General features: G+C 38.0%; 1 protein-coding gene across 2 annotated transcripts in view; it reads right to left on the bottom strand.

The window, feature by feature from the left end:
* The window catches only part of Slk (STE20 like kinase), a 60,737-nt gene that overhangs the window by 5,939 nt on the left and 37,088 nt on the right, over positions 1 to 17,710 (bottom strand). Inside the window, 10 exon segments of one of the 2 annotated variants that reach the window (NM_001173020.2) lie at positions 619 to 732; positions 1,665 to 1,790; positions 2,449 to 2,637; positions 3,193 to 3,317; positions 4,027 to 4,156; positions 10,119 to 10,211; positions 12,426 to 12,605; positions 14,070 to 14,193; positions 14,479 to 14,609; positions 16,202 to 17,545. In NM_001173020.2, coding sequence (NP_001166491.2) covers positions 619 to 732; positions 1,665 to 1,790; positions 2,449 to 2,637; positions 3,193 to 3,317; positions 4,027 to 4,156; positions 10,119 to 10,211; positions 12,426 to 12,605; positions 14,070 to 14,193; positions 14,479 to 14,609; positions 16,202 to 17,545 — 2,556 coding nt within the window. 2 annotated transcript variants of the gene reach the window in all.

The following is a 17,710-nucleotide window of genomic DNA, read 5'->3' as shown; positions in this document are numbered from 1 at the left end:
CAGACACATAGGAGGGCGGGGGCAAGCCCACCTTGCCCGGACTTTAATCCCACACAGCATACGCTGAACGGCCTGTGACCTGGCTGCAGGCAACCTGCCCAGACCCAGCGGTCTTCACTTCTTTCCTCCTTGCTCCCTAAGGCCCACACTCCCGCACATCCACCCTTACTCCAGCCATGCTCCAGTGACAGGAGCTCCTTGCAATCCTCTGTCCAGTCACTGTCTCTCAGTCTCTCTGCTCTACTTAAAGCGTGCCATTCCACTCCACTCTGTCCAGACAGCTCTTACCCACCCCTCACACATCACCTGGCTTCCAAGAGGTCCTCTCACAGCCTCCTGACCTCTCCAGGTGGCCTGGGCACTCCTCCCCTCCACCCGATTGTCCTCCTTTCCCCTGCAGCCCGCACCTGCGTCCTTCCGAATACTGATCCCACCCAGTATGTAACTGCTTCTCACTGATTCTAAACCTTTCAGGAATAGGAACTCCGTCCTTTCACCTCTATTCCTGTCCCTGACAGTGCACCTGACACTGCACCTGACACACAGAGGCAAAGAGCTAACAGCTGGGTGAGGGAGGCATACAAACATAATACTTTAAGGAAAGCTGTTAAAAGTCACCTTCTTCCGAGGCCTCAGTTTTTCTCTCCATTCCTTTAATTCTTGGCTGTGTTCCTCATCTAACTCCTTGAGTTTCTGAGTCTCATGCTCAACCAACAGGTGGCATTTTTCATTCTGAAAGGAAAGTCTGGATTAAATAAATTTCAGACAAACTAAGCACTTTTTAACAATTATCTTCTAAAATCATAAATTATTCAAACATAGACATTAAGTACAAATTCTCTAAAAATGAAGGCCAAAACCATATGAAATAAGTGGTTTCATTTTCATAAATTTACCACTGGACCTGTTAAAAGTGTATGAAAAGAGAAACAGAACGCACTTGGCCCTGTCCTCCTTTTCTGTTGGAGAATTAGGGACTGTCCCACATCAGCCATTCAGCAGATGTCTAGCGTGTCCACACACTGTCTATGCTCCCCTGAAACGCTGAACATCAAACAGGCTGCCCACTCCAGGCAGGATCCAGAAACAGCCCCCTAAATTTCTTAGGGAAAAGAATTCCCCCAAAACATAAAAGCAACCATGTCCTTCTAAAAGTAAACAAATTTTAAATTCACAATCTCACAAACTGCCTGCATCATTTTGAAAACCTTCAATCTTTTTGTGCAAAATGTCATTTCCTATACTGCTTTTTTCCCCACTTTGGTTTTTTGAGACAGGGTTTCACCATGTAATTTCAGCTGGCCTTGGACTCACTGGGTAGCATAGGCAGGCCCCGAATCCCCAGCAACCCTCCTGACTCATGCCCCAAATGCTGGGATTATAGGCACGCACCACCATGCCTGGCCGCCGCTCTGCTTTTGAATGACTCCATTTCTTAGGCTACAATTTAGCTTCATGTTTACATTAACCATGGTTACACAACATATAAACAAATGTCTGTTATACTAAACTGACCTTCATGCTGGTTTGTATAGGAAATACAACCTTTAAATTCCAGTGTTTTCATACAGGTTGCTGTTTTTCCCTGGCAACTACCACTTTCCCTGCCCGAGTTGGTGAGCTGCCTGTCTCCTGCAGCTTCCTGTCACCCTTCTGCTCCCCACCTGTAACTGATGCAGCTCCCGGACATTGGCTTCACACTGCAGCTGCAGGTCCCGCATCTGATTCTCATGTTTCTGATGCTGCGCCATTCTCTCATTTTTCTGCCTCTTTTCCTCTTGTGCAGAGAACTACAGGCAAGAAAAACAAACTATGATTAACAAACAATGTGTTTTCTATGTATTTTAAAGGTATGAGTAAGGAATTTTACAAAATTTAAAATACAATGAACTAAAACTACAAATAATACTGTCCTGTGACTCAACCCTGGAGATTTCACCATGACTTAGGCAAGAAAGGGAAAGCAGTAATACAGTACCTTTGATTGAAAATCTTGCTCCTCCAGTTAAATTGCATAGTGACCTCAGTTAATCTGTATGATTCCTGATTGTTGAAGTATCACAGTGAGAGCATATTTGGAAAAGCTATTCAAACTGGTGGGCACACCTGTAATCTAAGCACTTTGGGAGGCTGAAGCAAGAGGATCACTGAACTCAGCAACTCCATGAGCTATAAAAGGGGGTGGGGCTGGCAATGCAGCTCAGTAGGAGGGCTCTGTGCAATCCTCAATAACAAAATCAGAACTGCCCATGCCGCCTTATTCCTAGGGCGCAAGGTCTGTTTTGGGGCATAAGGAAGAGGGTTTTGCCCTCTACAGTTACTACCCACAGAACGCCATGTTTGTGGCCCATCCATTTAAGAGTTAAAGTGAAAGCTAAGGTAGTTCTGAGTGTTTACAATCCAATTATGCGGCATTTGAAGGCGGAAGAGAGGAAGTTGCTTATTCACCTGTTTAATTTTGTCACGATCCTGATCTGGTGTGGCTGTTGAGTTGATTCTCAAACTTTTCTTAAACATGGCCATTCGCGTCTTGGCTTCACTGCGCTGAATCTTGGGCAGTCTCGCTCTTTCCTGAGTTTGTCGGTTTTTCAGTTCCTCAATGAGACGCTGATTATAACGCTGCATTTGTTCTGTTTCCTAGGGATGTTTAAAACACAGTGTAGTGGTGGAGATGCAACTTAACACCCAGTGCCCATGTTTGTATTCAACAGCATCATTTGCTGGTTCTCATGGACACTTGTTACCTTTTTGCAGTGACCAGCAAAACATTAGCAAAAACTAATTTTAAGAAAAGTAATTAGTGATAACCTTTTATTGAAATTCTCTAAGTAAAGGGCATCCACATTTGTAAATACTTGAACCATAACTGGTGCTAAAATAGCTATCTCTGAGATATAAAATGGATATCCAATTTTTGGTGGCAGTGAGCCTGTGGCACATGCACCGAAGCTGGCTGGTTATTATCAGAAGGTCTAAAAAGTTCACCGTCACTGACATAGGCCATTACGCACTGTAATTAATTACTCTCCCTGTAAGTTGTGGAAGTTTGCAGTCACGATCAACATACAATTAATTAAAGCTCACTGAAGAAATTTTAAGATAAATGAAATAAAAAATTCATTCTCTAAGAAACATAAAAACTGTCTCTGTAAACTTTAAAATGAACACAAAAATTAGACAGCTTTCTTTAACCTTCTCGTGGCGCTTAAGTAGCTGATGCCGTTGCATGAAGTACTGGTCCTTGAGTTGCTGTTTGAGTAGCTGGTGCTTTTCTTGTAAGTGTCTTTCTTCAAGCTCCCAAATTGCAGCTTCTCGAGCTGGAATGAAGCAATTTTCAAATGTTACTTGGTTCTTTTTACTAAAGCACTTCACTCTTCACTTTAAGATTTACAGAAAAATATCCAATATATGTTACCTTTTACACATAAACTGACATTCTATGCTAAAAATAAAATGTTACCAATGTGAAGACTAATACCTATTACCGCTTTTCTTTCTATTTTAACATCTCATAAACTGGAAATATCTTTCTATAAACACCACAATTCCATTTTGTCATTATTAAAAATAAATAAATAAAAGCTGATTTGTAGGGGGAATACTTTAAATTCCATTTATTCCATCAGGTTGCTACTAACTAAACCAAATTATAAACTGGAACTATAAAGTTATTCAGATGTATTCCTGGTGCGTCACCTGGCAGGTAGTCGGCCTTTGTTGTTTTGGTTTTGTATAGTGGTAGTGGGGATCAACTCATGGTTGCGTGCAGCTAACTACCGCATCTACCACTGAGCCACACTGCAGCCTGTTTTAAGTATATATTTCCATTCACATCCACTGTCATAAAGGAACCATATCTTGCAGTAATTCTTAACTGTAGCTTTTCTTATTCACATGATTTTCTTTATCTTTTCAGTTACCATTCTGGCAAAAGAAAGCATGCAAATAATTTCCCAGCTGTATCTCAGTAATGTTTCTGCGGCGTGGTTACACATGTATAGACACGTGCTGTGGAATCTCACACACCTCTCATGAGCTGCTGTTTGTTATTCAGGCACTCCCTCTCAATGTTGGCCAATTCTGCCTTCTGTTGTTGGATGATCTTTTTAAGGGAGCCATCTAATTCTTGTTGTTGCTTCTGAACAAAATCTTGTTCCTATTAGACACAGTGAACCACCAGTTAATAAGTATTCAAGCATGTGACCATATATATTAGTACTTAGTAAGATCTATGTATTTATTTTTGTGGTGCTGAGCATCGAATCCAATGCACCAAACATGCTAGACAACCATTCCACTGCTGAGCTCAATAACCACTGACTTCTAAACCAAGTTTACAAAGTTAGCAGGGTTTTAAAATCACTAAAACTATACAGTACATATATAATATGGACATAGCAGTCATCTAATCCAACTTGGGAAAAAAACAATATTGGGAAAAACCCAATAGTGAATTGAGAATATTTCATATTGTAATATGTACAATATTTCATATTGTAATATGAAATATTCTCAATTCACTATTAAGAACAATACACACAAAAAAGTTTGTAGCCCATTCATAATTAAAACGCCTTAGGACATTAACAGCATTGAGAAAACAATAAAATTACAACTTGTAAAACTCTTTATTCCACTTTTGCATGACTAGAACAAGAATAAACCAGAAGTGCCTTTCAGGAAGAAGAGATAATGAGCTAGAAGTAGAAAAGACATCAGAATTTTAAACTCTATTTTTCTAAGTTGAAAAGAGTAAGGAAAAAATACCACGACTGCACTAACAGAAGAAAATGAATTCTCTATAGCCTAAGCCTGAAAGGAAGAACAATCATTTGAGGATTTAATTAGAAGTACTATATGATTAGGGGCCGGGGATTTAGCTCAGCAGCATAAACGCCTGCCTTGCAAGCACGTGGTCATGAGCTCAATCCCCAGTACCAATTTAAAAAAAAAAAAAGTACTATATGGCTACAGAAATATGAACTAGAAGAACTAGCAAAGGGAGTTACATGCTTTAAGTCTACAAGCAAGACTCCTACAGTCATGAAATTCTACCACCATGTTTGGAATTTACTAATTCATTCAACAAATACTGAGTACATACAATTTGTCAAGTTTATGCTCAAACTCACAGCAATCTTCCTGCCTCAGCCTCTTGAATGCTGGAATTACAACTGTGTGCCTCCACATCTTTATAGTAAATAAAGTGAGTGTAATTTCTTATCTACGTAAATTTTGGTCATATTACCATAATATATCTGTGTCTGCCCAAGGTAAGAATTCAGTTCAGCTTCTCAGATTAGATGAGTTCAATTCAAAGAAAACTTTCACTAAGCATTTAATAAATTCTGGACACTGTACTAGTTACAACTCTTATTACACTGATCCCTAGTACCAATGGTCTTCAAGTGTCAGTCCCTTCCCTTAGTATCACACATCACTAGTTCCAAAGTATACCACAGAAACTCAGAGCTAGGATAAAGGTCCCAGAAACCATGCCTTATAACAATGAGCAAAAGGACTACAGAAGTGTGGCCTGAAGCAGCTAACATTTAGGGTAAAGAAGGGTTCCAATAGCTGGGTGTGGTGGTGCACACCTGTAATCCCAGCACTGGGGAGGCTGAGGCAGGAGGATCGTTATGAGACCAGCCTGGGCTACAAAGTGAGCTCAAGGCCAACCTGAACCAAATAGAGAGACCCTATCTCAAAAAGACAGAAAAAGAAAAAAGAAGAGCTCCAATGGCTACACAGGAACAAACAGAACTGGTATTGAGCTGCTCTGGGAAATAAAGTAAGGATCAACAAGTAAAAATCAAGGTAGGCAGGTTTTTTGGGGGGGCTTCTTTTGGTTTTTTGTTGGGTTTTTTGTTTGTGTGTTTGTTGAGACAGGGTCTCATTATGTAGTTCAGGCTGGCTTCAAACTCATGGTAATCCTCCTGCCTCCGCCTCCGAGTGCTAGGATTACACCTGTGCCACTACCACACTTAGCACACACTGGGAAGCCATAGAAACTGACGTGTGGAAGTGGTTCCTAACAGCTGGAGTCTGCCAAGCACCCAGCTGCTTACAGTGGAGTAAGTAAGCAAGGTCTGAATAACTACATAGTCAAGACACAAAGAATTGTTTATATTAAAGCTAAAAGCTATTTGAGTAAGGTTCCTTACACACAAATTAATCTATTTCCCTTAAAAGGAATGAAACTTTAGTACTATTGTGTTCTCGTTAAATTTTTTAACTTCAAAAGTCAAGTATAATACATTCATAATGGGATTTATACACTAGAAATGGAATTCATAATGGAATAATGTAACTAGAAATTACTTTTAGGGACTAAGAGAAATCTTACATTCCAAAAAGACTGCACAAATTATATTCACCTTAAAAAAAAAACATGGACTCTGTCACCAGAAATAACACAGCAGACAACAACAATCAATGAACTAGCAAGGCCAAAAGTCATTTTTAAAAACACTCACATAAACTGTAGAAAGACTTCCTTATACAAATACAAATTTAAATTCTGATAAGGATTTTTTTTTTTTTGTCTTTTTCCTTTTTATCGGTACCAGGGATCGAACTCACGACTGCCTGCTTGCAAGGCAGGCGCTTATGCCGCTGAGCTAAATCCCCAGCCCCTCTGATAAGGAATTTATCCTATTAGTTAAATAACTAAGAACCAAAACTACAACTTTGGGTTTTAGAAAACTAAAAAGAGGTTATGATACATTGGGTTATTTATACAGAATTTGAATACCTTAACTCAAAAGACTTACTCCAAATGGTAATGATCAGAAAAGTAATTGTATTTTATAATGTCTCCCATTTAAAAAAAATCCTTGTTTTGCTAACTCCTTTAGAAGACTGTAAAGAGTGAAACATCTTCCAATAATTTTTTAAGTCTAATTTCAAGAGGGAGAGAAAGAGCAGTTGAAATCAAAGCTGTGCATATCAAACATCACATACAAAAATTATAAATGAGCTACTTTTCCTGTATGAAAACTGTAAGAAAGAATACAGTCTGAAACTCCAGACTTTAATTAAAACTGGCGTACCAAGAATAGCAACTCACTGTTCAGTACTGACAAGCGAATAAACGGAAACTAGAGCTAATTGGAATTAAAGATCACTATTTAGCATGAATTTTCTGACCATATCCATAATTAAAACATTGACATAAACATAAGCAATCAAAACATCACTTCACACAAAGATAAAAATCTAATCACAGCACTCAATTTCTCACATGTGCAAAACTTATAAAATATTACTGAGAAGATATTTTACTTATCTGTTATCTTTACTTTTGGGGCAGGGTACTGGGGATCGAACTCAGAACCTTGCACTTGCCAGGCAGACACTTATGCCACTGAGCTATATCCCCAGGCCCCTACTTTTCTTTAAAAAGATGAAAGTCTCAAATTAAAATTCGTGGTGTGGTAAATTTAGAAAAGAACACTATTTTAAGTGCTCTATGTCCAGCTCCATCATTAATCCCTTAAGTGGCTTTACACAGACCACTCAGCCTTCCGTGTCCTGACTTCTTCACCTGTAAGAAGGATATGTTTTATCCCATGTCAGGATGGTGGTGGTGAGAATCAGATGAGAAAACTCTCTGAAGGACACCGCATCATAACGTTCATGTCAGTCACTAACAGTGTGATCATCACTGACATAATCACCATTAGTTCTCCAGGCTTTAGAAAATGGAGTCAACACCAGAAAGGCACATGTGAGCCAAAGGAAGAGCAGGGAGCAGAAGCATCCTCCACAGGCACAAGGGACTTACATCCTGCATTTGGGCGTTGAAGACTGCACAGGATGACAACTGAAAAGACTGAATCATGACCTGAGCAACACCCTGTGGATCAGAATACAGTGCACCTCGCAGGTGAGAATGTACTGAGTGACTTTCTGCAAATGTCAGGAATAATTACATAAAAGTTATGTTTAGTTTCTAGAAACCTAAATCAAGTCAATTCAATTACCAGAAGGGATTCTTTCTCATCTGTAGAATGGAAGATTTGGACTTCCAAACTCTAGTGTGTTGCTGTTGTTTTTTTTAAACCAGCAGAACCTCCTGTTTTAAAAATTCACCCAAAAAGTCTATTCAAAACACATGAAACGTAATATGGGTTTAGTTGAAGTAGAAGCAGGAGCTCACAGACCCACAACCCTTGCCTGTTAACAGCTTCTGGAAGAACAGTCTGACAACCACTGCATTAGGTTTCAAAAACCTCCTAGCCCCACAGCTACATAGCTCTTATCAATGAATTCTCAAAAAAGATTTAGACTATAAAGTTATCAAGTTTTAGTGACCTCTCAGGGATAAGCAAATACTTTTGAAATCTGTTACAGTCTAAACTGTACAATTTACAGGAAAACATTACTACTACTTTCAGTTTTAGTTGGAAAAACATAGGGTAGCCCCTTTTAGTCAGCAAAGACTTATCAAAGCCTTGGGTCACCTGGAATTCTCCATTTCCCCCTAAGTTTGATGCATTACCCATCAGAATAGAGAAGTCTGTGCTCCTTCACAAGGCAAGACCACAGTGTCACTCACTACCCGGTTTGGAAGCCAAATTAACCAAAGGTCAAATTGTGGCAAGGCAGGGTTTCCTCTGCACTGTTTCAGGGAGACCCGGCCAACCACTAGCCCGAATGTGTGAGAGCTCAGGTGAGGTGCGGAGCCAGCCCCTTCCAGCTGAGGGCAGCGCAGCGTGGTGGGCTCAGGGGCTCTGGCATGAAGTGCAGACGCTGACCTGTCCTGTCTGCACGAAGCCTGGTCTCATCACTAGGATTGGAGTGCCCCTAAGAGTGCTCGCCCTGCCTAGGCTTGCTCCCACCATCTCTGCAATAGTGCTGTGTGATGCAGTGAGTGCAGACACACACAGTAAATGCCGGGTGTGTCACTGTCATTTTAAATTAGCGGCTCCCACAGCAGCTCAAGGCAGAGATGTTTCACTGGCTCATGGCAAGCAAAATAAAAAGCAAAGCAAACTGATTTTATTCAAATAAGCCAGCTTCACTAAATTTTTAATTCTAAAATAACAATTTCCTTATTTTTCATAGCATATTCTCTTCTCTGAAATGACAGTGACAAATGACAGTTTAAAAATAACTTACTTGACAAAATAATAATAATAATTATAGCAATCTAAGTCATGGTCCCTAGTGGTAAAAGTTTGGGACCACTTTTAAAAACTGCATAAAACCATATTAAAAGACTAATTTAAACCAGTAATTAATATATACTTCGTATCTCTTCTTTTTATTAACATTTCTAACTAAAAATTGAGTGCATTTCTCTACCTTTGCCTTTAGTATGAACTCCTAATTAATTAAAAGATTCAACCTCTTTAGTATAAAAGACCTTGTAAAGTCAAATAGGGAAATTCAGTTAAAAATATTAATATAAAATATAAATAAAAAAGTCACCCACCTTATGATAAAACCTTATCATAATCTAAAATCAAATTTCCTTAACTCCATATAAGTAAAATAGTGTGCTCACACATCAAAAAGAAAAACACTCAATATTTAAAATCTGATCTGTTAACTGGTTTTTTGAGACAGGGTCTTACTATGTAGTCCATGCTGGCCCTGAACTCATGGTGATCCTCCTGCCTCAGCCTCCTGTATGCTGGGATCAGACATATGTGCCACCATGTCCTGTCAAATTCTGATTCTAAAGTTGCTTATGTGGTCGTCAAGCTTGAAAGTAATGTTTAATCTACCATTTAACATTACCACTTACCATTTTTATCCCAGTTTCGAACTTTAGAGAAGTAATAGCCCAACAGGCATCCTTTTCCTCAGCACAGTGTTTATATATTCATCCCTTTTCTATCCTAAAAATGTTTCTGTAAAACACTGGCATTAACGTATTTGCTTCTTTCACCTGGATTCAACTTTCTAAATAATCCACTCACTTTCATAGTAGTAAGTTCAATATCGTCTACAGTGTGAATTTAGCACTAAAAGAAAGATCTTGCGAATCGGGATGAGGAAAAATTCACCACATAATAACTACAGTTAAAAATCTACCCTCTCCGCCAGATCTGCTGAGCCGTGAGAAAATGCTGCCTTCTGTTTTAGTAGCGTTAAGCTGCTGCTGTTACCTGAACATGCTGGCTTTGTGCAAGCTCCTCTTTCCTGCGTTTCATGAGCTCTTTTCTCAGATCTTTGGGTGCTTTCTCCACTTCATTTAAAACCTACAGTGTATAAGCATGCAGGAAGTGGGGAAATAATGCTTTCTCCACAGCAAGCAATTATGTGAGCAGACAAGCTACAAGTCAAGTATTAAAGCCATTTAAAAGTTCCTTTCAACATGCATTAGTGTGTTAGTTTGGTGAAAAGAATAAAAGGATAGAGCATGCTTAATTTCAGTGCAGAAAGGGACACGAAGCACATAAAGGTTAATTAGTTGCTTAATTAACCACATATTTTAAAGAAACAAAGGCAATCCGTGAATGGTTATTTGTAGCACTACTGCTGAACTACAGATGATAAACTCAACTGACCTTTAAAAAGACCATAAAATTACACTGATATTGTCTGAAACAGTGAACATACGAAAAACTAATGCCACTTATAACAGTGCAAATTTTTATAACTGGCTTGATAATACCAAAGAAATACTTGTACATGAAATCCACTTAGTGAAACTTGGCAGGGGGGAGAAGAAAAAAAAAAGGAAATGTCTCAGAATTTGCAAAGGAGAAACAAACAGGTACTAAACTTTTTCCCTAAAACACCTTTTTACAGTGTGATAAGGCTTTTAGGGTGACAGGAATGTTCTCCTTTGCTAACAATTTAAGCCAGGCTTGTCAACTTTAAATCACTAACATAAACACTTTAAGTAAGTTTAGAGAACTCGGAGTTATGATGCCAGATATAGTACATTTTATAGTTCCTTCTTTCAATCATTTCAAAACCCTAGCTGTGAATTCCCTTTACAATGGCTCTATAATCCAACTATGAAAAATAATCATGTGTTTACAAGTAGAAGCACCAAAAGAAACCAGATTCCAAATCACCACATGCCATCAATGGTCAGAAAGACTGATTCTGATTTAACATAGTGTATTTAAATTTCCCACCAGGAATCCCTCATGAAACCAAATCACCAATAAAAGAAAGAGACTCCCCAAATGCAAGAAATATAGCAATAAAGAAAAAATACGCAATTATTTAAAATATGCATAACATGATTTTAAACATGTTGACTAGCTAAAACTCAACTCAAAACAGTAACTGACTAGAAACCTATTATTTTAGAATTAACTCATATACTTAAATGAAAAAGTTTTAATTTAATCTGATATAAGGAATAATTCCTGGAAAAAACTACCCATAATTTTAGTAAAATTAAAAAATATTACTATAACGTTAGAATGACTGTATATGAAACATAATAAATGGTAACGAAGTTAATTTTTAGAAATAGTAGCCATATAAAGTAAAATTATATATCAACACTGTTTTTAACTAACATTCAACTCTATTCTATTTAGCACAACTCGAGTACACTTTTAAAGCTCAGTAGATTGGGAGGTTGTTCATATGTGAAGAACAGCAGGTGTAAGGAATTTTACATAGTTTCTAACTTTTTTCTCCATAATTTAAATGTCAAAGTCAATGTATCTGAGTGATTATGCTGGGTAACAAAAATGAAAATATATCACTAATTTGGTTGAGATTTTTAAATTCTAATCCTAATAGAGTTATTTATAATTTTTTCCCTGGGATCTTTTGTAACATTAAAAGATAAATTCACCTCCTATTTTGAAGATATAGAATAAACCATAACATGATCTCTGAAATCATTCTTATGAATCAATGATAATCTTTCACAGAAAATATTACTGCAAATAAATTCTGTAACAGTTTGGGATCACATTAGGAAAGATTAAAAAAAATCCTCATCAACTGATGTACAGTTATTTTATACTTTCAGTTCCTCAAAGTACCTCCCAATTTGTTAAGCTTATAGTTATTATTTTAAATTTCAAGTTACTCCAAAAAATGTGCTAAAAGTATGAATTAAAGACAAAAAATATGAAAATAAACTACTGCTACCACTGGCAAATACCAGTGATGTAAGGTTTACTGGATAATAAATAAGGACTAGGAGACTGGAATATGGATTAGACAATTTGAAGACTTCATTAGGGTTTAGCTAGACTAGGTATTCTAGACTGGTGGTTTATGAACTTGACTATGCCACGAAAGCCTCTTTCTCCAGTCTTCTCAGCAGTAACACGAGGATGACCCCTGGTCTTACTGCTGCACCCTATTCCAGTGGGAAGACAGAATGACGGAATAAATGGTGTTCAGCTATCAGGTACTGCTCCTATTTCCTCAGGTAGTCCTAAATGTACACTTTAAAAATAGTTCTAATAACTGAAAATGGTAGTTGGACGTACCTCTTTCTTCCGATTCTTTAATATATTCTGAAATTTGGACAGTTCTTTTTCTTGTTCTCCTTTAATGCGCTTGGCTTCATCTCGCAAGCGATTTGTGTGCTCTTGTTCTAGTCGTTCAATAGTCTGTTTCTGCTGCTTTTCTAGATTCTCAATTTCTTGGTCATATTGTCGCTTTTTACTCTGTAAAATGTGGCAGCTTAAGATGATTTTATCATGCACATTAACTCATTAGAGTGAAGATATTTAGTAAAAGCACATAGCTAGCATTTAAATTAAGTGATATGACATAACCTTTTCATTCTAAACAAATCAAATACCCTACAGTATTTAGAAAATTTTCAGAAAGTACATTTTAACTTCCATTATACAAGTAGTAGAATGTTGAAAAAATTTAGACAACCCAGAATACCCAGTTACTATGGACTACTGAAGTTAGAAAAATGACAGTATTCATTCAAAAAAAATTTTTAATAAATTGAAGGACTCATCTAAATTCATTTTAATGTCACATTGTTCATCATTGTAAGATTTATTCTATGTTAAGAGTCTTAAAATAAGCAGTTTATGCTACTGAGACAATACTTTGCAATTATAAATCAACTGTTTCAGCCAAAGACTCCTACTTACATTGCACAGGACTTGAGTAGGTAAGTTTGGAAAGAGGTATAAATATTTGAAAATAAATCTTTTTTAAGAAACTGAAATGCAAAACATTTAGGAAAATATTTGGAGAGAAAAGAGAGAACTTTCATACAGTCCTACAAAAGAGAATAGAAATGCTGTAAAAGTACATGATAGAAACAAAACCTCATGATTTTCTTAGGAATCCCAGTTACTAATATACAATGAATGATGCCACATTTCACACAAAACAACCCTCACCGCCTAAAACTACACAGGACTGCATGTAACCCTGAATATTATTTCAAACACTTCTTTCCGAACTTACAATAAGCTAAGTGATACACCTAAGATAATAATATTTTTCATCACATTACTAGTTCCTTGTTCAATTGTGGACACAAAAGGGCTGGAGATGTAGCTCAATGGCACAAGCACCTGCCTGGCAAGCACAAGGTTATAACTTTGAGCCCTGGAACTGGAAAAAAAAAAAAATTTGGACACAAGAAAAAATTGAAGGACTCAGCAACAACTTGCCTTGACTAATTAGCACTGTTTTCTATAGTAGCAATGATGGAGCCTTTTCTATAGGATCCAGAGAAGAAAGTGTACTTTGAAAAAGCCCCTAAGAAGTTCTAACACTAAGCAGGCTTGAGGACAAGTGTTTAGCTTTAGACTGGTTACAAACAGATTCTAAATTGAAAACTGAACTGCAACACTGATAGGCACATCTAAGAACTTTGCTTCGCACTGCCAAGTTTTCATGACAGACTTGACCTGGGAAGAAATAAAGACTCTGTCACACCACAAACCAGTGATAACGAAACTGAAATTGGAAGATTTTTCCAAGAAAAAAGGATTAAAAAAAGGCGTTCAAAACCCCAAAGAGATAAAGGCTAGAAATACAACACAAAATCAGGAAAATCTAATGATTCAGAGCAAATTCTAAAACCCACTAGTGGTTTGTTTAGTAAGCACTAAATATCATTATTGACAAATTGGTACAGAAATCTGAGGTGTTACCATCATTTCTTGCTCAAAGCGCCGGAAAATTTGTTCTCGTTGTTGCTGTAGTTTGCCGTTGAGCTGTTGTTGGGCTCTTTGCTCTTCTTTTTGAAGAAATCTTAATTCTCGAAGTTCCTGACGCCTGACAAAAGTAATGACAAAGGAGAAGACTGCAAAAATTACACCTTGGAACCAAAGCTTTTACAAAGCTTTAAAATTGTTTTAAACAAAAAGTGAGAGCTGGGCATGGTGATGCATGCCTGTAATCCTAGCACTTAGGTAGCTGAGGCAGGAGGATTGCTGTGAATTTGAGGCCAGCCTGCGCTACAAAGTGAGTTCAAGGCCAGTCTGAACTGCATAGTAAGACTCTTATCTCAAAATGCCAAAAAAAAAAAAAAAAAAAAAGCAAAGTTGTTTTTCTACTCACCTTAGAAACCTCAACTCTTCAGTTTTAGAATCACTGTCTGTAACTATCTTTGACGTCGTGACACTCACTTCTACACCATCGACAATAAATTTGCGTGTTTTCTTCAATGTTTTCTTCTGTCTTCTTGTTTCCTAAGTACAATTTTATTTTAATTAGGCTTTAAAAACAGAGTACTGAAGGTAGAAAACATATTTCTAAAACTAAAATAGCAGAACAGCCATGAAGATTATAAAATATGACTATAAAGTGATAACGCTCTTCTGGGAAACCAGTTATATTACCTTAGATCTCATCTGACTTAGATTTACTTTACAGAAGAAGTCAAATCTTTTACAGTGACAAGCATTTTGGTGATGTGCATATAAAACTTTTACACGTCAATTATGTTTTCATTTTTTTACTTCAGTGAGTTCTGAGATATCTCTGCTTTTTCACTGACAAAACACTTAGAAATGAAATCCTTGAGCCAGATACGGTGGTAAATATGTGTAATTCCAGAGAAGCTGAGGCTAGAGGATCACTGACAAGTTCAAGGCCAGCCTGCGCTACACAGTGAGACCCTGTCTCAAAAAAAACAGAGAAAAATATTCCTATGGTTCATTCCTTAAAAAACTAAAGCAATGCATCTGAGTGTGGCTTGGGTGGGTTTTTGAAAAGGTTCTGGGTATCAAATGCTCTTTTATCAGTACATTAATATCAAAAGTGCTCTTCTATCCACTTGGGTTGGTGGAATTAATTTTGGATTGTAGAATTCCAGTCAGTGAAACAAAGTAAACTAAAATAAAGAAAAAAAAAATCCAAGCAAGACATGGAATCCTCTGAGGTACAGTGGCAAGGTGACCAGTCATGCCCTGGGAGTTCTGCCACTAAAGGTCAGTTTTCCTGGGTTGCTTCTGAATCTTCTCCTCTGTTACTTATCAACACAAAGACTCTAAGAAGTATTGTCCAGAGGGTATTCCATGGCCCACCTGTATTGGAATTCCATGTGTCTTTCTTAATAATATTGATTCCTGGGCCAATCCCAGACTTCTACACAGCTCCCCTGGTAAGCCTAAACACTCTAGAATTTTAAGAATTATGCTCTACCAGATCATGTATACTGGGGTTGCAGGTTTAGGTTGTGTGTCTTTCCTACTGTGGTCCTCACAGGAGCAGCAGGGCTATAAGGAAGCAAGACTGGTCACCTGTAGCAACCAGTGTTAAGTCAAGGATTGTGTACATACTAAACATGTTCTAAAAGGAGATCATGCTTAACTGAGCATGGAGGTGCATGCTTGTAGTCCCAGCACTCAGGAAGTTAAGACACGAGGATAACTGTGAGTTAAAGGTCAGCCTGAGCTACAAAGTGACTTCAAGGCCAGCCTGAACTATATTGTAACAAAACACTTTAAAATGTCTCAAAACAAAAAAGGGGAAAAACAATTATTTTAAGTTTTCAGTTCATATCTTAGTGAGCACTGCTAAATTTGCACCTAGACATGCAAATTAAACAACTATAATGTATCATTTGTATCAGGTTTTCAAAATAAGTTTTATTCAAAATTTTAAAGAATGCATCCAGAATCTCTCTCTGGTTCTTTTAACTGATTACTATAGTAGTGCAAAAGAATCCAGAGGGTCACTATTACACTGACTTAATAGTGTCTCATTTTTAAGAGATCACTAAAATCCAAATTGCCAAAATGACAAAGAAAACCTCAAACAATGACCCACACCCACTTACTTGTAAAGATATTGACCCATTGTCTTTAGTTTTACTTAGGAAGCTAGAGATAGATAAATTCAAGTCAATGCTGCTATTATCAGCAGTGGAACCAGTGCCTGAATCAGTATCATTTTCCTTTTGACTCTCAGATTCTGGCAGCAGGATGGTTTCAGTGTTTAATGAAGCGCCCATTTCTCCTTTATTTTCTGCAGCTTCTGAGTTGATATTAATACTGGGAATTGGAGCAGGCGGAGGCTCACTGGGCTGCGGAGGGACAGGAACCTGAACTTCCACTTGGGCTGGCGCTTCATGCGGGGTTTCGTTCTTCTCTGTATCCATCTGAGTAACAGCCATGGGAGCACCTCGAGTTTCACTCTGCACGTCCTCTTCATCAGTCTCACTCACAGCACCTTCTACTTCCACTTCCTCAGTGCTACCTGACTCGGTAACTTCCCGACCTTCACTCGCCCCCAGTCCCTCGCTGGTGTCCAGTGTGGTCTCTGAACTGATGGGTAATTGTTTCTCATGTGTATTTTCCACGAGTTTTTGATCCGTGTCATTAGTCTCTGTGATTTCTGTAACGGGAGGAGCCTCTTCAGTGCCACTAGCCTTGGGACCCTCTGTGGCCTTACTTATTAATATCTGGGCTCCTTCATCCGTTTCTTTCCCACCATCACCCTGAGCACCCTCAGCGCTGCTCTCAGCTGTTTTCGGCACAGCACCTATTTCTTCATCTCTTTCTCCCACACTGCTTGTATCACTGATCACGTCTTTCTGAGTTGTATCATCCTTTCTCAGTTTTTCATGTGTGTCTTCCACTGCATGTACAACTTCACTGTCAAGTATATGAATATCCACCTCTTTTTCTCCAGTCTCCTGAGATACTAAATCCACGGTCTGAATAGTGGTGTCTTCAGATTTTACAAGTTTATTTTCAAGTACTGGTTGCTTTTCCTGATCTCTTTCTTTCTCAGGTTTCAAATTATGTTCAATATTTGTTTCTGAAGTGACTGCATGATCCTCTTCTCCTTCACTGACTGAATTAATGTCTGCCATTTCCTGGTCTTCTGTGTCAGGCAGGCGATCGAGCTTGGGCCGCTTTTCCTCTCTTCCACTTTCCGGGAGCTCTGTAGCTCTGTCAGGGAGCACAGCCACAGCTCCACCAACAAGCTCCACAGCATTCTCAGGTTCACCAGGGCAAGGCTTTTCATTAAGCACTTTGGTGCTAAATTTATCTCCAGAAGCATTGTGTTCTGTTTTTTCTGAGACAGATTCCAAAATACAAGCATTTTGTGAAAGTTTATCTTCCTCAGAGCTGGCAATACTAAGGTCAGAGGAGGCACGCTTATTTGTAGGTATCGGCTAAAAAAGATTTTATATATATTTTAGTGTTAAAACAGATAATGATCAAAACAATGTGTACACATATAACAATAGTCTGACACCTACATTCAGTAAAACTTGAAGTTATAAAAATGATGATAATTATTCAGGTAATATATGTTAAATAGTATTTCCAACCAAACA

Source organism: Cavia porcellus, unplaced genomic scaffold (genome assembly GCF_034190915.1).
Source record: "Cavia porcellus strain 051 isolate PalLab524CR breed Dunkin Hartley unplaced genomic scaffold, mCavPor4.1 scaffold_2, whole genome shotgun sequence".
In the NCBI taxonomy this organism is placed as follows: domain Eukaryota; kingdom Metazoa; phylum Chordata; class Mammalia; order Rodentia; family Caviidae; genus Cavia; species Cavia porcellus.
The sequence above is the reverse complement of the archived record's forward strand: the minus strand, read 5'-3'. Positions and strand labels throughout refer to the sequence as shown.